Consider the following 21,956-nt stretch of genomic DNA (forward strand, 5'->3'; position numbering starts at 1 on the left):
TAAAACAGTGGTCCTTCCCTTCCGAGCTCTCACGTGCGCCCAAACGGGTTTACCCCAACATATGGGGTATCAGCATACTCAGGACAAATTGGACAACAACTATTGGGGTCCAATTTCTCTTGTTGACCTTGGGAAAATAAAAATTTGGGGGTCTAAAAAAACATTTTTGTGGGAAAAAAATTAATTTTTATTTTCACGATTCTGTGTTATGTAGTTATGTAGTGAAACACTTGGGGGTTCAAAGCTGTCAAAATACATCTAGATAAGTTCCTTAGGGGGTCTACTTTCCAAAATGGTGTCACTTCTGCGGGGTTTCTACTGTTTAAGTGCATCAGGGGCTCTGCAAATGCAACGTGACGCCTGCAGACCAATCCATCTGTCTGCATTCCAAATGGCGCTCCTTCCCTTCTGAGCTCTGCCATGTGCACAAACGGCGGTTCCCCCCCACATATGGGGTATTAGCGTACTCAGAACAAATTGGATAACAACTTTTGGGGTCAAATTTTTCCTGTTACCCTTCGGAAAATACAAAACTGGGGGCTAAAAAATAATTTTTGTGAAAAAAAAAAATTATTTTCACGGCTCTGCATTATAAACTGTAGTAAACTGTCAAAACACAGCTAGATAAGTTCCTTAGGGGGTCTACTTTCCAAAATGGTGTCACTTGTGGGGGGTTTCAATGTTTAGGCCCATCAGGGGCTCTCCAAACTTGAAATGGTGTGCCATCTCAATTCCAGTCAATTTTGCATTGAAAAGTCAAATGGCGCTCCTTCCCTTCCAAGCTCTGTCATGCGCACAAACGGTGGTTCCCCCCACATATGGGGTATCAGCGTATTCAGGACAAATTGGATAACAACTTTTGGGGTCAAATTTTTCCTGTTACCCTTTGAAAAATACAAAACTGGGGGCTAAAAAATAATTTTTGTGAAAAATTTTTTTTTATTTTCACGGCTCTGCATTATAAACTGTAGTGAAACATTTGGGGGTTCAAAGCTGTCAAAACACAGCTAGATAAGTTCCTTAGGGGGTCTACTTTCCAAAATGGTGTCACTTGTGGGGGGTTTCAATGTTTAGGCCCATCAGGAGCTCTCCAAACGTGACATAGTGTCCCATCTCAATTCCAGTCAATTTTGCATTGAAAAGTCAAATGGCGCTCCTTCCCTTCCGAGCTCTGCCATGCACCCAATCCTCATAAAGGGACAGTGGTCAGAATTGTAAAAATTTGCCTGGTCATTAACATGCAAACCACCCTTGGGGGTAAAGGGGTTAAAGAAAACAATGTCAGAATTGCCAAGATCGTTGAAGCATTCCAGATTTATAACCTCATAAAGGGACAGTGGTCAGAATTGTAAAAATTGGCCCGGTCATTAACGTGCAAACCACCCTTGGGGGTAAAGGGGTTAAAGGGGTTGACCAGGCCATATTTTTTTTAATCTCACCAGTGTCACTTTGTAAGTTTTCTGGATTGGGACTGCTGTTTTTTTGTTATAATCACCACATACCAGGTTATTTCACTGGGCAATGGGAAATTACTACCAATACTATGCCTATATAGCACTAATCTGTAGTCACTCTCTATTTCCCTATTCCCTTTGAGCTAGTGGCCACATACAGTCTCATAGTTGATTTTCTTAGCACCTTATAATACACAGACGCATACCGTATATACTCGTGTATAAGCTGACCAGAGTATAAGCTGAGGCACCTAATTTTGCCTCGAAAAACTGGGAAAACTTATTGACTCAAGTATAAGCCGGAATGTTTTGTCCCCTAATCCCTATTTCCCCATTTCTTCACCAAGAGTATCACGTGTACACCAATTATTACTAAAAAAAACTAGTGAAATAACATTGGAGGTGTGTTCCTCAGAACGTACAAAAAAGATTCATGAAAGTGACAGTGGAAAAAAATGCAAATTGTAAATTTTCAAACTCGTGTTGCATAAACTGCATAAAAAATGGTGGTATCAAACTACTCACTACCTCCCTAGATAAAAACATTAGAGGGTATAATTTACAAAAAACACATAGGGGGTTTCTGTTGCTCTTGAACCACACAGGTTCTGTAAATCTATTCCAAATGGAGCCACATTTGTCTTCCAAAATTCAAATTGTTCCCCTTCTATTCCAAGCCCTAACAGAACTTTTTGACTACATTTTGGGTAGTGCCACTCGCATATTTTGTGTGGTCTAACTATCTGATTTAAGGGCACAACATTTTATCCCCTTTCCGACATCAGGCATACATTTATGCCAATTTTGGACTGCCTCGCGTTGATGTGGGCTTCGGCGCTGAGCTCACATCTTTCCCGATACGTGTTAGCTGTTTTGAACAGCTGACATGTGCCCGAAACAGCCGTTGGTGGAATCAGCTATTAACCTATTAAATGCCACTGTCAAACGCTAACAGCAGCATTTAACATTAATTTCCGTCAATTGTGCCGGAAATCCGCACACCGGTGACCCCATCACGTGATCGCGGGTCACCGATGTGTTGGCATGGCAACTAGAGGTCTCCTGGAGACATCTATGGTTGTCACTGCCATGATTAGTGTCTATGAATTCATAATGAGTAAGTACATACAAAACCCGGCACTCAATTGACTGATACAGCGGTGGACACCGCGAGGCCAGCCAACACTAAGGCTGTACATATTCTCTCTCTTCATATGAACCAGCGTTGCATCCTAGGCATTACCGGCAGCGTGTATAGCCACTAATACCCATCTCCTATCCCATTATATGTTACTGACGAAGGTCCTTTTGTGTGACCAAAAACGTTTTTTTCTTGGGATACAGTAAATTATCCATTTCTTCTCACCACAAAGTTGCGTTCCGGGTTTTGTATTTACTTGTCATAACGGTTTGGGAACCTACCCGTGCACCTTCCTAGGTTGTGCACACGTCTATTTATCACTATGAACTCATAATGAACTGGAGAATCATAATGGCAGGTCAGTTTTAGCATTTAGTGAACCTAGTAAAAAAGCCAACTAAAAAACAAGTGTGGGATTACACGTTATTTGCAATTTCACCGCACTTGGAATTTTTTTTACCATTTTTGAGTACACGACATGATAAAACCAATGGTGCGGTTCAAAGGTACAACTCGTCCCACAAAAACAAGACCTCACATCATCATTTTGACCAAAAAATAAAAAAAGTTATGGCTCTGGGAAGATGGGGAGCAAAAAATGAAAATGCAAAACCAAAAATACCTCTAGTCGTTAAGGGGTTAAAGTTTGAAAACTGGAAAAATTTTAAATTTTCATAAATAAGCGAAATTCAGATTGACCAAAATTTACCACTAACATGAAGTACAACACGTCACAAAAAAAAAAACAGTCTCAGAATCACTGGAATACATTGAAGCATTCCAGAGTTATTACCACATAAAGTGACACTGGTCAGATTTCTAAAATTTGGCCTGGTCATTAAGGTCAAAATTAGCTCTGTCACTAAGGGGTTAAACTGAAAAAGTATTTAATTTAGAAGCTCTCTAAAGTCAAATGTTGTAGGTCAGGCTGGTGAGCTACATGATATCTTACACTTGTACTACATCAACTGAAAAAAGATCTTTGTGCTGTTCTGTATAGTATAGGTTTCAGGATTGTCCCACTTAACGCACAATCAGCTATTTAATGCGATGTAATCAGTGTTAGTTTGCTCCTGGTGCCTCTTGAAAGTTTTCTGCATTCACATTTCTTTGACCATGTCCTTTTTGTTATGTAATTTACTCAATTGTTTGGTCCCGTTTCCCCATATACTTAGCTAAAATGTTATCTGTAGAGAAAGGCTTCGCTCTAATATTATTATTATTATTTATTATTATTATAGCGCCATTTATTCCATGGTGCTTTACATATGAGGAGAGGTATACATAATAAAAACAAGTACAATAATCTTAATTAAACAAAACAAGTCACAACTGGTACAGGAGGAGAGAGGACCCTGTCCGCGAGGGCTCACAATCTACACCATCTGTTTCTTGATATTGATATGTTGTTATCATTGTATTTATCTAACACTATTACTACTTGCTGCAAGTGAATAAAGCTTTTTACATGCTTAAAATTACAGTGGTCCCAAGAGTAGGGATAAAGCATAACTAAGAAAATCAACAGAAATGCAATTGAAACAACTGGCAGGTAGTATGAATCTCAGTGTGTCCTATGCGATGTTTATACAGTAATCTTACTGTATCCCATGTGATGTGTACATTGTCCAGTGTATCCTAGTGATGTATACTGCAGTCTCCATGTATCCTATGTGATCTGTACATCAGTCTCAGTGTATCCTATGTGATGCATACACAGCAGTTTCAGTGTATCGTACATGATTTATTTACAGCAGTCTCAGTGTGTCCTATATGATGAATACAGCATTGTCTATGTCCCCTGTGTGATGTATACAGCAGCCTCTGTGTCTTATGTGATGAATATAGCAGAGTCTCAGTGTTTCCTATGTGATATATATCCAGCAGTCTCAATGTATCTTATGTGATATATATACCGCGGCCTCAGTGTTTCCTACATGATGTATATTCAGCAGTATTCGTATATCCTATGTGATGTATACAGCAGTCTCAGTCTCTCCTATGTAATGTATATACAGCAGTCTTAATGTTTCTTTTGTGATGTACACATCAGTCTTAGTGTATCCCATGTGATGTATACAGAAGTCTTTGTGTCTCCTATGTGATGTATATACAGCAGTCTTGGTGTATCCCATATGATGTATATACATCAGTCTTTATGTCTTCTTTGCAATGTATACTGCAGACCTCCAACAGCTCAAGTTCTGTAAACTTTATGTGAGCAGTGATGAATTTCCCATCTTGATGAGACATGCAGTATAAAATGCAGCTGTATTAGGAATAGCTTACTGCAGAAATCAGTTCTTTTCAAAACTTATCACAAACAGTCGACTGGTGTCCACAATCGACATAAACCTGGAAAAGCAGTTGGCAGAACCATCATTATCAATACTGCATAACATCACAGCCTCACTATAGAGAAGCAGTTGCAGCAGTCACATTAAAGGGTCCGTTATTTAAATGTTTGACCAAATATAGCAGGATAATTTTTAAGTTGATAATTTTGTGCGGCCCTCAAATAATGGTATAAATATCCAGATAGCCCTTGGTAAAAAAAAAAAAAAGGTACTCCACCCTTTAGCTAGACGAACGACCATTAAAATCAGTGTAGAGGTACCGTCACATTTAGCGACGCACCAGCGATATAGACAACGATCCGACCTAAACTAGATCGCTGCAGCGTCGCTGTTTAGGTCGCTGTAGAGATGTCAAACACGGCAACTCCAGAACGATGCAGGAGCGATCCAGTGATGTACTTATCGTTCTCGCTGGTTGTTAGCTCCGTGAAAAAACATTGCAGGCATCGTTGCTTTTGCTGTCAAACATGACGAATCACGCCGACCTGACGACCAAATAAAGTTCTGGACGTTCAGCTACGACCAGCGATGTCACAGCAGGATCCTGATCGCTGCTGCGTGTCAAACACAACGAGATCGCTATCCAGGACGCTGCAACGTCACGGATCGCTGTCGTTCTCGTTGTAAAGTTGCTCAGTGTGAAGGTACCTTTAGTTGCATCCATCTGAATTTATGATGTAATTATTTGTAGAGCACTGTAGGGAAATTAAAAAAATAAAAAAATCGTACAATTACGCCTGTCTATCTGTTGGGACCAGCACCAATCGCCAGAACGAGGTACTTTTATCCCCCCATTAGAAGGAGCGGTATGCCTGACTCCCGCTCCATTCTTCATATCTATGTGGCTGCCAGAGAAAGCCAAATACATAGCTTTGACATTCAGAAAGAGATGGCTATGGCATGCTTTTCTGTTTTTGTCATTATATTCACTATAGGATTTCAAAACCACCAGAAAAATCCATATTACAATGTACAAAATACTACTTTGGGCTTCTCCCTCATATTTTGTTTTCTCATTTTCAAAAAATGAGATGAAATTCCAGCATTTTCATTGTTCTTTTTTTAAGCATTCCAAGTGACATAAGTATGAGGAGGCTTAAAAGTTGCATGAAAGTCACCTAATTGCTGCACATTGAACACAAATGTTTGTTTTATGAAAGTGTAAGGATATGAATAGCTGCCAACCTGTGCAACTCATTTATCCCCTGACATCAGTCAGACAACAGTTTGGCAGCTCCATAGGCTAAATTAAAATTCTAGTTAAAGGGAACCTGTCACCCTCAAAGTGGAAGGTGAGCCAAGCCCACTGGCATCAGGGGCTTATCTACAGCATTCTGGAATGCTGTAGATAAGCCCCCGATGTATCCTGAAAGATGAGAAAAAGAGGTTATATTATACTCACCCCGGGGCGTTTCCGCTGCGGGCCGGTCCCATGGGTGTCACGGTCCGGTCCGGGGCCTCCCATCTTAATATGATGACGTCCTCTTCTTGTCTTCACGCTGCGGCTCCAGCGCAGGCGTGCTTTGTCTGCCCTGTTGAGGGCAGAGCAAAGTACTGCAGTGCACAGGCGCCAGGCCTCTCTGACCTTTCCCGGCGCCTGCAGAATGCTGTAGATAAGCCCCTGATGCCGATGGGCTTAGCTCAACTTCCATTTTGGGGGTGACAGGTTCCCTTTAAATTAGTATTGAAATTGTTAAATGGGAAATGTACTTTCAACAAACTTTGCATAAATCAATGATACACGCGAATACAAGAAAGCATGGCTGCCACTAGAAATTTCGGGGCCCCATACTGGCAAAATTTTCGGGGCCCCCTTGAGACTCCACCCAGGCTCCACCCCAGCCCCACCTCCACCCCTAGAACTGTCCACAGTCCCACCTCCACCCCTCGAACTGTCACAGTCCCACCGCTCTGTCTTGGAAAAACTCCACTTCTCACCTATCACACATTAACAGTTCCCATCACCAGATCACACATATAGCCGGCAGCTTTTGTTTTGGCCAAAAGATTTTTTAAGCTGCACCATAACATGGTAGACACATGTGCATTTCCCAATGAAATTAATAGGAAGAGTATTTGAGGTGCTTTTTATGTGGCTTTTGAAGCAGATTAATTTAATAATCCACATCCACAAAAAAAATCTGTAAACATAGCTTAAGGTCTCATTCAGACATCCAATTTTTTTAATGCATACAAGAAAAAATGGACCGTCTGCCATCAGGGTGCTCAATCTTAATTTCATCCAATTTTGTCGCTTGTGTCCTTTTTTTTATCAACGATGTGGTATCTGTTTTTGTCATATGCAAAAAATACCAAGTTATCAATTAAACTGTTAAAACCGAACAGCACGCTGATCACACATGAATGGCATTCGAGTGCTACACTTTTTTCACCGACCTGTTGACTTGCATAGACAAGTTTTAAGACATGATTCAATCAAAAACGGACATTTCCATTTTTCTCAATTGATCTAGAAGAAAACACAGACATGTAACAGTCATTACTTACCAGAAAATCAAATGTTCCTTTTGTTAGAAATGGATGTGAATGAAGTTTTTAGGGAGAGATTTTCTTCACTGTTGTCAATGAGTTCAGCACATAGAAAGACAAAAAAACTGTTTCATTTATGAACTCTTCATACAACAGCCCAGATCCTGATTTTATTAGTATAAGATGGAGCTTGTTTCATGACCAATTAACTGTTGTTGGGCTTTCAAAAAAGGAGGTCACAGCACAGGCTGGCAAGGTTGTAAGCATGTAGGGTTGACTAATGCTATAAATTAAATTACCGTATTTTTTGGACTATAAGACGCTCCGGACCATAAGACGCACCCCAAATTTTCAGAAGAAAAATTGGGAAAAAAAAATAATGCGTCACATGAGGGTCCGTCCTATAGTTCAAATTATTCAGCTTACTTGGGGGGGTAGGGTGTGATAGGGAGCGCTGGCGGAGAGGGGTCTTAGGAGGTGTTCTGGCTCATTCCAGGCTGGTGCAGCAGGCTTGGTGGTGTAGGGGCTCCACCATTTTTTGAAAGCCCCACACATCCATCCCATGCTGATGTGCAGCACTTTTGCAGATGACCGGTGGTGTGGGGGCTCCACTGGTGTTTTGTGAAAGGCCAGAGCCCCCGCACTTCCATTGCTGTAATGATGAGTTGATCTTCATGAAAATGGCCACCGGAGCGGCGCATGCGTAGAATGAGATCTCAGTGCTGAGATCTCTGCACCGTCTCGTCTCATTCTGCGCAAGCGCCGCCTCTGGCGGCCATTTTCATGAAGATCAACTCATCATTACAACAATGGAATTGCGGGTGCTCCGGCCTTTCACAAAAAGCTGGCAGAGCACCCGCACCACCGATCATCTGCAAAAGTGCCGCTCACCAGCCCAGGATGGATCTGTGGTGGCTCCGGGATTTCCACAAATGTCGGCGGAGCCCCCACACCACCAATCATCTGCCAAACTGCTGCGCATCAGCCTGGGATGTGTCTCCTGGTAAGTGCATCCTGACTATAAGACGCACCCCCATTGTATGAGGGCTAGTCCAGGGTGGGAATGTTATTGAATATTCATAGGCAGTCATTTGCTTAAAAAATTCAGATGATATTTGGAAAGGTAACAATATAAGATAAATGAAAGAAAATACTTGTAAAATATTTGTACAGATAAATCATAAAAAACAGCAATTTAAGCAATTATATCCTCTTTTTTCAAAACGAATTTCTTATGATATTGTAATAATAATGTCTTGTTAGTAATACTGAAATGATAAACTGATACTGGTGAAGTGAGAAGATTCCTGAGTATCTAATTAGCACCATTTCTCATTCTAGATATATGAAGAATAAGAGATGAACTTGGAGCAGGACCGTTCCTTTGTGTGCAATGCTAATGGCTGCTCACAGGTAAGTGCATGAGATTGTTTTATAAGGATGATTTGTATTGTAATCTACAAAAGGTTTTTTTTTTATTGCAAAGGCCACTGTATCTGAATTCAAAAGCAAGTTATTATATCAAAACCAGTAACAGGTGAAGTGTAGTCAGGAGCGAATCTTTTGAAATTCAGCTTTGCTAGCTTTATCTAAAGATCTCAAAAATTTGATTCACAGTGAACTGATACTCTGTGGATCACAAGTACTACAATGGCCCTTAGAAGACATGAAAAACACACTGACATCTCCATTTTAAAGCTCTTAACCTCATATAGACTTAACTAGATGGTGGCCCGATTCTAACGCATCGGGTATTCTAGAATATGCATGTCCACGTAGTATATTGCCCAACCACGTAGTATATTGCCCAGTCACGTAGTATATTGTCCAGCCACGTAGTATATTGCCCAGCCACGTAGTATATTGCCCAGCCACATAGTATATTGCCCAGTCACGTAGTATATTGCCCAGCCACGTAGTATATTGCCCAGACACGTAGTATATTGCCCAGTGACGTAGTATATTGCCCAGTGACGTAGTATATTGTGCAGCCACGTAGTATATTGTCCAGTTACGTAGTATATTGCTGAGCCACGTAGTATATTGCGCAGCCACGCAGTATATTGCCCAGTGATGTAGTATACAGCACAGAGCCACGTAGTATATTGGTCAGTCACATAGTATATTGCCCAGGTACATAGTATATTGCCCAGCCACGTTTGTCACAGATTAAAAAACAAAACAAAAAACATATACTCACCTTTCCGAGGGCCCGTTGTAGTCCACGGCAGCTTCCGGTCCCAGGGTTGGTATGAGCGCAGGACCTGTGATGACGTTGCGGTCACATGACAGTGACGTCAGGGCAGGTCCTTGTCGCGCAGGCGCGCAGGGCCTGTGATGACATCGCGGTCACATGAGCATGACGTCATGGCAGGTCCTTCTGCCACCGGAACCTGCAACAGAAGATGGCGGCCGGCGCAAGCTGCAATGGAGGGTGAGTATAGAAGGTTTTTTTTTATTATTATTTTTAACATTACATTTTTTACTATTGATGCCGCATAGGCAGCATCAATAGTAAAAATTTGTAGACACACAGGGTTAATAGCGGCGGTAACGGAGTGCGTTACCCGCAGCATAATGCGGTCCGTTACCGCCGGCATTAACCCTGTGTTAGCGGTGACCGGAGGGGAGTATGTGGGTGACAGGCACTGACTGTGGGGAGTAAGGAGCGGCCATTTTTTCCTGACTGTGTCCGTCGCTGATTGGTCGCGGCAGCCATGTCTGGCAGCCGCCGAGACCAATCAGCAAATGAATAACCATGACAGAAAGACAGACAGACAGACGGATAGACGGAAGTGACCCTTAGACAATTATATAGTAGATACTGACAAAATGACCTTAACACAAGTGGCTATTGGTAAAAAGAAGGAAATTGTTCTTCTATATATTCAATGTAATAATCTCATTATTTTTCTAATATGCTTTAATTAAAATTTTTCTACTGTTTCCTCTCTGCACTTCCTGTTTCATGACATTTCGTTCGAGAATCCCCAGTGCATGCTGGGATACTCAAATGAGATGTCATCATGGGTCGAGGATGCCGCAGCCTCTGTTTCCACCCTATAAGAACCGTCACTTTTGGGAGTGTGGCTGGCCTCTGCTTTTCCTGCTTGCTGTGTTATCTCCTTACAATGCTCGCTGACAGTGCGCTCGCTTGCTGTCTCATCACATCTCATCAAAGCCAGTGAGGGAGCGCACTGTCATTGTGCATTTAAAGGAATATAGCACAGTGACAAAATCCTACTGAGCATATGTAGGGAATTGACAAACAACGCATGCTCAGTAAAGCAGGGACTAACCCAGCCCCTGAAATGGACGTCATTGATGATGCTTCATTTCAGGCTGGTTACAGAGACTGTGGTAATCACAGCAGCCTCTTCTTCCTGATAACATCTCATTTGAGCATCCCAGCACGCACTGGAGATTCTCAAACTCAATTAAAACAAATAAGAAGGTAAAAAAATAGCATTTAAATAGAGTAGAGAGGGATTGATAAAGAATTTTTAATTAAAGTATTTTAGAAAAGCAATTATATTAATATATTAAATAGACAGACATTTAGGATTAAACCAATGTTTGTTTTGGATCACCCCTTTATAGTTGTTGGCAGCACCTTTGGGGACTTTTTTTACTTAAATGCATATATCTGCAGCTAAAAATCATTTTTGCATTTGGGTTTTCTTATCCATTTTGCAGCTACTTTTAAGTGGCTTTTTTTTTCTTGCACGTTCAACTTTGCGTATCATAAATCAGCAGAGAAGATAGATACAAGTGTTACAAACGCCAAGTCAGCGGGCTGACTGATTGATTCCCAGTTAATTCATTCTGAAGCCAGCAATAGGCAATGCTACATAGAGGCTGTACGAGGGAAACTACAACATTTTCAATTAAACCCAATTGCAGAAAAATTAATTTTAGCCCCAATTCATGCATTTAAGTAAGAAAAAAAGAAAGTCACCCAAGTGGATGATGCCTTTTAATAGGACTTAAGTAATATTTTACCTCCAGCCCTGCAAACATTAAAGGGAACCTGTCAAGTAAAAAATGATATTAACTTGCAGATATGCGTTTAACACCTTAGTGACCGAGCTAATTTTGACCTTAATGACCAAGCCAATTTTTACAATTCTGACCACTGTCACTTTATGAGGTTGTAGCTCTGGAATGCTTCAATGTATCCCACTGATTCTGAGATAGTTTTTTCATAACATATTGTACTTCATGTTAGTGGTAAAATTTCTTCAATAAGACCTGCATTTATTTATGGAAAAAATGGAAATTTGTCAAAAATTTTGAAAATTTAGCAATTTTTAAACTTTTAATTTTTGTGCCCTTAAATCAGAGAGTCATGCCACTTAAAATAGCTAATAAATAGCATTTCCTGCATGTCTACTTTACATCAGCACAATCTTGGAAAATAATTTTTCTTTGTTAGGAAGTTATAAGGTTTAAAGGTTGACCATAAATTTCTCATTTTTCCAACAAAATTTACAAAATCATTTTTTTAGGGGCCACGTCACATTTGAAGTGATCTTGAGGGGGGCAATATGACAGAAAATACCCCAAAGTGACACCATTCTAAAAACTGCACCCCTCAAGGTTCTCAAAACCACATTCAAGAAGTTAATTAACTCTTCGGGTATTTCATGAGAACTAAAGCAATGTGGAAGGAAAAAATTAACATTCAACTTTTTTTTTTACAAAAAATTAACTTTAGATCCAAACTTTTTTATTTTCACAAGTGTATCAGGAGAAAATAGACCACAAAATTTGTTGTGCAATTTCTTCTGAGTACACTGATACCCCATATGCGGGAGAAATCCACTGTTTGGGTGCATGGCAGGGCTCAGGGAGGGAGCACCATTTGATTCTTTGAACGCAAAATTGGTTGGAATCTATGGCAGGCACCATGTTGCGTTTGGAGAACCCTGATGTGCCTAAACACTGAAAAACCCCAAATTTTAACTCCAACCCTAACACAGCCCTAAATCCAATCCTAACTCCAATCCCACCCTAACACAATCCTAACCCCAACACAACCCTAACCCCAACACAACCCCATCCCCAACCCAAACCACAACCCTAACCCTAACACAACCCTAAACACAGCTCTAACCCCAGTTCTAACCCCAACCCCAACCCTAATCCCAACCCTAACCCTAACTTCAAAGAATGGAAAAAAAATACTATTTATTTTATTTTATTATTTTTATCTAACTAAGGGGGTGACAAAGGATGATTTTATTTACTATTCTTTTTTATTTTGATCACTATGATAAGGTCTATCACAGTGATCAAAATAAACTAATAGGAAAAATCTCCTATTGTTGCCGGGTACTGGTCAGCAGATCTCTGCGAGTACACTGTGTATGTGCTCACCATTTTCATCCAGGAAGATGACATGGAGGGCCAGGGGACAGAGCAGGAGGATCTGGGGATGGTGGAGGTACCCCTGATAGCCGAGACCTCAGAGATTTTCCGACGCTGCCGGGCACTGTACCCTTATTTCTCAGCGCTGTTAAAAAGCAGCACTGAGGAATTAGTACCCTTAACTGCCACTGTTAAAAGGTGTACTGGCGGCCGTTAAGGGGTTAATCTGCAGGTTAATACTGTTCTGAAGCTCTCCAGTGCCCACGCAGTGAGACCTGCTGCTGAAAGGATATTAACTTTAATCCTCCCGACAGCCTCGGGCTTTCAGTCATAGGTGTGCAGCCAGTGTGGCTTTAGTCACGACTCAGTGCACAGTGAGCGGCAGCTGTTGCCATGCCCTGGCACTGACTGACAGCTGGCTCTATGTACTGAGCTGTGACTAAAGCCGTGCCAGTTGCACCCCTATGACTGAAATGACTGAAATGCTACCTGGAGGAATAAAGTTAATTTCCTTCCAGTAGCGGGGCTCTTAGTGTGGGCGCTACGCAGCTTCTAAACGCTATTAACCTCCATATTAACCCTGTATCAACAAGTTAATAGCATTTGCTTACATTACAGGATCCCTTTAAATTCATCTTCCAGTCTCTGTCTAAGGACAGTTTAACTTGAGTGGCTGAAAATATCTTGTCTTTCTATTGACCATTGTGCTGTTGAGTGACTGCTCTTGCCTATTGTTTTCCAATCAATAGTGACCTCACAGAACTGCAGTGTATTTGCATGTCCTCTTCTCTTGATGATTTGTTGTGGTCATCAGGAGAAGGGATTAGCATTGCATAAACACTATTCAAAACAATTACTTTAAGCAGATGTGGCAGATTTATGCACAGGAACCTATTCTAGATGCCAATACTGTTTATTTATTTTTTATGAGTCAGTGTTAGTTGGTAACGTCATAAAAATCATTTTTAGATTTTATTTTGGCAGGAGTTCTGCATTAGGCATGTATTTAAAAGTTTGTTGTTATGAATATGAAGCATTTGATAAGTATATTTCTAAGATTTATTCAGATTATAGTAACATAGTAACATAGTAACATAGTAACATAGTAAGGCCGAAAAAAGACATTTGTCCATCCAGTTCAGCCTATATTCCATCATAATAAATCCCCAGATCTACGTCCTTCTACATTTTTCTGAGTAAGTTAAAGCTGTTTTCTACTTCTATGGTATTATGTATTGATGACTTATCCTTCGGGCTTGCTAATAATACTGTAATTTCTGTTTGAGTGCGATCCAGCAATACATCAGAACAAACTCAAACCAATGTTATTCTGTGAGGGTGCGTGCGTGCGTGCGTGAGGGTGTTCAACTTTTTGACTCGGACTGAGGATGTCCAAGGAAGGGATCACGGTGTGTCCAAGTTTGATCAGAACATCAGGTCACACTCGGCCAAGTCAATATGTGCTTGGAAATCCTTGGATTGCACTCTGATTTTTGTGCATTGATACCATTGAGAAGATGGAGAAATTTTGTTCTTCATCTCCTCCTCTTAGTCTGCTCCGATTCTCATATCTGAGAGAATTGGATCACACTATGCAGACACTCTGCGCAAACTCTGATCAGAGTGTCATTTGAATAATCGGCCCCATTCTCTTGGATGAGAGAATCTACAGCTCTCTCACCCTAGCCTTATGATAGGACATCAATTATAGATTGTGTGGGTCTGACAACCGACACCACTACCACCACTGATTAGTAGCTGCTGTTGGGTATTGCAGATCAGCTCCTATATATTCATGACAATGGAGTCGTGTTCTTCATTGCTTTCATTTGTCCCCTTCTAGAGATGGTAACAACTGATCAATGGGGGTGTTAGAACCTCCACTGATCTGATATTGAAAACCTATTTCTAGTATGGCTCATTAACATTTTAGTAATTGGGAACTTCTTTATTACTGGTGAGGGGTGGAAGAACTTGTGATCACTTGTTGCTGGCTTAGCTCCTGTGCCTGTTCCATACACCCTGACCTGCTCAGCTCCTGATCACATTTTAAACGTCCAAACTACTCCATGCATTATTATCAAGTTTTTAGGTAGGGATCTCAGGGGACACCTTTGAATGGCACCTGAAGAGCGTTGCTCATCTTGCCTCCTGGCAGAAGAGGCCTTGGCATGGATTCATGCTTGATTCATGTTGACAAATATAAGGTTTTCCACACTTCAAGTAGACGATCTGGTCTTCTTGAGAATGCAAAACCACCAGCCACCCTGAATATCCTGTGACAGGGTCAGTGGCTCAGTGTACGAGGGGAGATATGTGTCACTGCGCATGTTGACGTCAGTGGTATGAAACCAGGATATTTTTCCTCCAGCACACTAAGTGTTGGGAGGGTTAAGGAAACCTGCATACATGGGCTGGTTTTGTGAGCAGTGAGCACTCATAGAGTGGGGGGTGTGCTCACCATATCTCCTCCTGCAGAACCAACACAGGCATGTGTGTTAACAGCACCTGTGATAAGGTCACGGTCAGGTGATCATCACATGGTCTGGGTTAAAATGCCTGTCTGGAGAGTCAGTGGGGTGTGTGTCTTGGGAGAGGAGGTACTCCCATAGAGCTCCAAGGAGGAGTGGATGATATTGCCAGGTGTCTGGAGGTTGAAACCTGTGGAGAAAGGACTCTGTAATATTTTATTTTGTTTTGTTTTCCATTAAGCCAGGAAGGCTCTGCTTCTGTTTTCTGAACCCTGCCTTGGTGAATGCTGACTTTGATAAATCAGCAGGTGTTTCACTACCAAAGTGTTCCTGTGTCTACTTGAGGAAGTAGCTAAGCGTGGCAACCCCTCACAATCCGCTTTGACATTACACGAAACATTAAGTTCTGTGTAGACAGAATGTTCCAAATCTAACAGTACCAAGTTGTAGTTGACAGAGAACCATCTAGCATGAGATTTGCTTCTTGATTTGCATTTCTGGATTATTCACAAATTACTAAATTTATGTTCTTCATCTTCATTGCTATAGTTGTTCAACACGTTACCATATTAAATATTTGTGTAATTTAGCTCTGTTCATTGTAAGCTGGCAGTGCTTTGTAGGCTTTTCACAAGCCATTTAGCAGGTTCAAGGGAATTCTGGCCTTCATCTGTTGAAGAAATTGCCCACTACTTAGACAACTTCTTCTCATACCCCTCGCTTGGCCCCCACAAAATAATAAAGATTATACTCGCCTCCTGTGCTGGCGTCGTTCCCGCAATGTCGGCACTCCTTCTCCCGAGGCTCCCGTGCTGTTGTTGTGACATGCGATGCCAGCACCAAATCACGACCCCCCTTCCTGTTGAGTTGAGCAGGAAGAGGAAGTAAGGGATCAGCTGCAGCCCAGACTTCCTGTTCATGTTCAATTTGTCCTAAGGCGTCAGGTGTCCAAACAACCGCAATCAAGTCCCAGGACCGCGAGTGAAGGCACTGCTGGAATGGCGCCAACATGGGAGGTGAGTATAGGGTTTATTGCTTTATCAACATTTTGATCAAGAAGGGGTCGTCCTAGTAGTGGACAACCCCTTTAACTCCTGTACAGGGACCTGGACTTACGCTGGTTATATCTATGAAGTGGTTGCTGCTTGTTGGAATGTGCTGGCACAGAGAAAAGGAGTTAAACCAGGTCAAACAAGGACAGAAATTTGAGGCATTTGGGTAACCAAAAACATGAACCAAGGTGAGGAACTAAGCACCTTGAGATGGACGATTTAAGGATACAAGTGATTGACAAAGGAACAGATGAGGGATGTAACAAACAATGACTGGCAGCTATTAGTAGCTGCTGAGAGTTAAATTTGGAAGTGGCTCTGCCCAAAGATCAATAGCTTAACAGAAGGAACCATATATTTGATGTTTTAGTGGAAAACCCAATATTGTCCCCAATACCAAAGTTAGGCCTGCCCATGCATCTCTTATTAACAGAAAAGGTCTATCTACCCTGTGCTCTGCTCAAGCTCTCTCTGACATTAGACTAGATAGGCTTCAACCTATACACAAATTTATCAGCCTCTGGATTTTCCATCTCGGAGGCCATAAAAGAACTGAGGCAAGGATGATACACAAGATTGCAGAAGTAGAAAGTTATAATGGATTATTGATATTGATTATTAATTGCAAACACAGCTAAACAAAGAAGTTTAATTTAGTCAGACTGATGATCAGTTGGATATCACCGAAGATGTTGCTCGATTACCTGATTAGCATTTTCTTGGTGGTAGGCAGATGAAAATGACAATTCAATAGTAATCTTTTTGAATTTGGATATGAACTGAGTTCCCTGGTTGAAAAAAATATTTTCAAAAATAAAATGGAGACATACAGTGTGTTTGATGACTAACTTAGATTCCACAAACAGGGTCACTTAGTCCCTCTGTCTGTCAGCATGTAATCAAATATTCCCTAGAGTCCCAAACTATGGTTGGCTGCGAAAAATTCATGGTTACCAGTTTGATAGTATTGTTAATTCCAAGATGACCTGCAAGTTCTGAAGCATGGGATTCTACAGTTGAAGGACCCACAGAAGAAACGTGAGAAGGAATAAATAATGTTTGTGTGAGAATTTTGTCAGAGGCTAAATCTCGAGACCTATTGATCTGCTCAAATAAGAGCTAATGAAACACAAGACACAACTAAACCATCTGATAGAATAGAAACTTGTTCAGAGAGGTTTAAAAACTACAGTAAGTTTGTGAGAGTTCATCAGCTTTAACATTTTTAGCATCTGGTCTAATGTCACCACAAATTCAAACCTATGAAAGAATAAAGCCCAACTAGCTTGCCTAGGGTTTAGTTTCTTAGCTTATTCTAGATAAGTATGTTTTTGGGGTCTGTGATTTCATGCTTGACACCTACCAGGAAGCGTTCACATACAATAAATGCTCCCTTGATTGTCAACTGTTCATGTAGACCAGTCATGAGCGAGTATACTCGTTGCTCGAGTTTTCACGAGCACGCTTGGGTGGTCTCTGAGTATTTATGACTGCTTGAAGATGTAGTTTTCCTTGCCGCAGCTGGATGATTTGCGCCTACCAGACAGCTTGATTACATGTGGGGAATCCCTAGCAACCAGGCAACCCCCACATGTACTCAGGCTGGCTAGTAGCCATAAAACATTAAAATATTTAAAACATATCAAATGTTTAGAAATTCTACTGTGCCTAATAATTTGGAACAGTGCATTTTGAGTTTTTATTCATTTTGGAGATTATACTGTTATCATTGGGAGGTTTCTTCAATACAATTCGATGTATAATCTAACGGGTTATGACTTTTAATAGACTGACTGTCGTTTGCACCGACCATTTAGGAAAATCCGAGAAAAATGTCATTTGCATAATAATTTATAACATGGTGTATATAGAAAGGTACATTTGTGAACGAGGGTAGTGTAATATTTGTTTGTCGGTGAAAAATGGTCCCCCCAAAGTCAATGTTACTGGTGGGCCATTGGCACCCCAGTCCGACACTGCTGTTCAGCCACGTTCATGTAAGCCTTTTGTACCTGATGCAATCTTTTTCAAAGTGTAAAATAGCAGAGAGCATTTTTTAGTGATTCAAAAGAATTGAGTAACAAATTACCGTAGTCTAATTTTCCTAGATCTGTGAATTTCTTAAAACCCAACATGAATTCGATTTGCATCGAATCAATTCACTCGTCTCTATGTCTTATCTTTTCCTAAAACTGTGTTTCTTTTAAATGTATGAAAACGTTGACAACTGGGTGTTATAGTTGGGGGTTGTCCCTACACAGTCTGACATTATTCAATTAATGACACACGAGAACCAGGTCAAGTTATAGGCCCAGTAAAATGAAGTGAAAAAGCAAATAAATATTAACATTTTATTTTGATTATATCATGATTAAAAAAGTAAAATCAGGAAACAGGTGCTAAAAAAATCAGAGACGCATTGTTCAAAGTATTATGATGGCAGGAGGGGGTAAAGAACATAGGTTTAGATGACAAAGTGTAACAAAATAGCTGTAAAAAAATCAACAAATATCTGTTATGTACAATATGGATTGAGCAAACTCCTAGGTCTATGCATATAATACTTGACGATAAATGTAAATAACAAGTAGAAAATACGTACATTTTGTCGGAAACCATAATCCACAAAGAAGAAACAAATGACATAGGAGTACATAGCATAATTAGCTTTTAGGACTAATTGTAAGTTGTTAACCCCTTCATGACCCAGCCTATTTTGACCTTAATGACCTGGCCGTTTTTTGCAATTCTGACCAGTGTCCCTTTATGAGGTAATAACTCAAGAACGCTTCAACGAATCCTAGCGGTTCTGATATTGTTTTTTCGTGACATATTGGGCTTCATGTTAGTGGTAAATTTAGGTCAATAAATTCTGCGTTTATTTGTGATAAAAACGGAAATTTGGCGAAAATTTTGAAAATTTCACAATTTTCACATTTTGAATTTTTATTTGACTTTTTGAATGAAAAATTGGCTCCACTCTTTAGCGGACACCATGTCATGTTTGGAGAGCCCCCATGTGCCTAAAAATTGGAGCTCCCCCCCAAGTGACCCCATTTTGGAAACTAGACGCCCCAAGGATCTTATCTAGATGCATAGTGAGCACTTTGAACCCCCAGGTGCTTCACAAATTGATCCGTAAAAATGAAAAAGTACTTTTTTTCACAAAAAAATTCTTTTAGCCTCAATTTTTTCATTTTCACATGGGCAACAGGATTAAATGGATCCTAAAATTTGTTGGGCAATTTCTCCTGAGTACACCGATACCTCACATGTGGGGGTAAACCACTGTTTGGGCACATGGTAAGGCTCGGAAGGGAAGGCGCGCCAATTGACTTTTTGAATGTAAAATTAGCTCCAATTGTTAGCAGACACCATGTCGCGTTTGGAGAGCCCCTGTGTGCCTAAACATTGGAGCTCCCCCACAAGTAACCCCATTTTGGAAACTAGACCCCCCAAGAAACTTATCTAGATGCATATTGAGCACTTTAAACCCCCAGGTGCTTCACAGAAGTTTATAACGCAGAGCCATGAAAATAAAAAATAATTTTTCTTTCCTCAAAAATGATTTTTTAGCCTGGAATTTCCTATTTTGCCAAGGGTAATAGGAGAAATTGGACCCCAAATGTTTTTGTCCAGTTTGTTCTGAGTACGTGGATACTCCATATGTGGGGGTAAACCACTGTTTGGGCACACGGCAGGGCTCGGAAGGGAAGGCACGCCATTTGGCTTTTAAAAATGGAAAATTAGCTCCAATCATTAGCGGACACCATGTCACGTTTGGAGAGCCCCTGTGTGCCTAAACATTGGAGATCCCCCACAAATGACCCCATTTTGGAAACTAGACCCCCAAAGGAACTAATCTAGATGTGTGGTGAGGACTTTGAACCCCTAAGTGCTTCACAGAAGTTTATAACGCAGAGCCATGAAAATAAAAAAAAAAATATTTTCTAAAAAATAATCTTTAGCCTGCAATTTTTTATTTTCCCCAAGGGTAACAGGAGAAATTTGACCCCAAAAGTTGTTGTCCAGTTTCTCCTGAGTACGCTGATACCCCATATGTGGGGGTAAACTACTGTTTGGGCACATGCCGGGGCTCGGAAGTGAAGTAGTGACATTTTGAAATGCAGACTTTGATGGAATGCTCTGCGGGCGTCACGTTGCGTTTGCCGAGCTCCTGATGTGGCTAAACAGTAGAAACCCCCCACAAGTGACCCCATTTTAGAAACTAGACCCCCCAAGGAACTTATCTAGATATGTGGTGAGCACTTTGAACCCCCAAGTGCTTCACAGACGTTTACAACGCAGAGCCGTGAAAATAAAAAATAATTTTTCTTTCCTCAAAAATGATGTTTTAGCAAGCATTTTTTTATTTTCACAAGGGTAACAGGAGAAATTGGACCCCAATAATTGTTGCGCACTTTGTCCTGAGTATGCTGGTACCCCATATGTGGGGGTAAACCACTGTTTGGGCGCACGTCGGGGCTCGGAAGTGAGGGAGCACCATTTGACTTTTTGAATACAAGATTGGCTGGAATCAATGGTGGCGCCATGTTGCGTTTGGAGACCCCTGATGTGCCTAAACAGTGGAAACCCCTCAATTCTACCTCCAACACTAACCCCCCCACACCCCTAACCCTAATCCCAACTGTAGTCATAACCCTAATCACAACCCTAACCACAACCCTAATTCCAACCCTAACCCTAAGGCTATGTGCCCATGTTGCGGATTCGTGTGAGATTTTTCAGCATCATTTTTGAAAAATCCGCGGGTAAAAGGCGCTGCGTTTTACCTGCGAATTTACCATGGATTTCCAGTGTTTCTCAGTGATCAAAATGCACTTTGGAACGAATCTGCCGGCCGGCAGATTCGGCGGGCGCACTGCGCTTACGCCCGCCATTTTGGAAGATGGCGGCGCCCAGGGAGAAGACGGACGGACCCCGGGAGGATCGGTAAGTATGATGGGATGGGGGGGAGCACGGGGGGGGATCGGAGCATGGGGGGTGGATCGGAGTGCGGGGGGGATGGATCGGAGCACGGGGGGGGGTGGATCGCAGCACGGGGGGTAGATCGCAGCACGGGGGGGTGGATCGGAGCGCGGGGGGTTGGATCAGAGCACAGGGGGGTGATTGGAGCACGGGGGGAGCGGACAAGAGCACGGGGGGAGCGGAGCACAGGACGGAGGGGAGCCGGAGCAGTGTACCGGACAGATCGGTGGCTTGGGGGGGCGATCGGTGGGGTGGGGGCACATTAGTGTTTCCAGCCATGGCCGATGATATTGCAGCATCGGCCATGGCTGGATTGTAATATTTCACCAGTTTTAATAGGTGAAATATTACAAATCGCTCTGATTGGCAGTTTCACTTTCAACAGCCAATCAGAGCGATCGTAGCCACGGGGGGGGGGGGGGTGAAGCCACCCCCCCTGGGCTAAACTACCACTCCCCCTGTCCCTGCAGATCGGGTGAAATGGGAGTTAACCCTTTCACCCGATCTGCAGGGACGCGATCTTTCCATGACGCCACATAGGCGTCATAGGTCGGATTGGCACCGACTTTCATGACGCCTACGTGGCGTCAAAGGTCGGGAAGGGGTTAACTGCGGTCTGTGTATACATGTGA

General features: G+C 41.7%; 1 protein-coding gene across 2 annotated transcripts in view; it reads left to right on the forward strand.

Moving 5' to 3' along the window:
* Positions 1-21,956, forward strand: part of CREB5 (cAMP responsive element binding protein 5) — a 622,793-nt gene that overhangs the window by 125,698 nt on the left and 475,139 nt on the right. For both annotated transcript variants that reach the window (XM_069729919.1, XM_069729920.1), the window contains exon 2: positions 8,784-8,855. In XM_069729919.1, coding sequence (XP_069586020.1) covers positions 8,802-8,855 — 54 coding nt within the window. In that variant the 5' untranslated portion in view covers positions 8,784-8,801. The remainder of the gene's footprint in view (positions 1-8,783; positions 8,856-21,956) is intronic.

This window comes from Ranitomeya imitator, chromosome 6 (assembly GCF_032444005.1).
Source record: "Ranitomeya imitator isolate aRanImi1 chromosome 6, aRanImi1.pri, whole genome shotgun sequence".
NCBI lineage: Eukaryota > Metazoa > Chordata > Amphibia > Anura > Dendrobatidae > Ranitomeya > Ranitomeya imitator.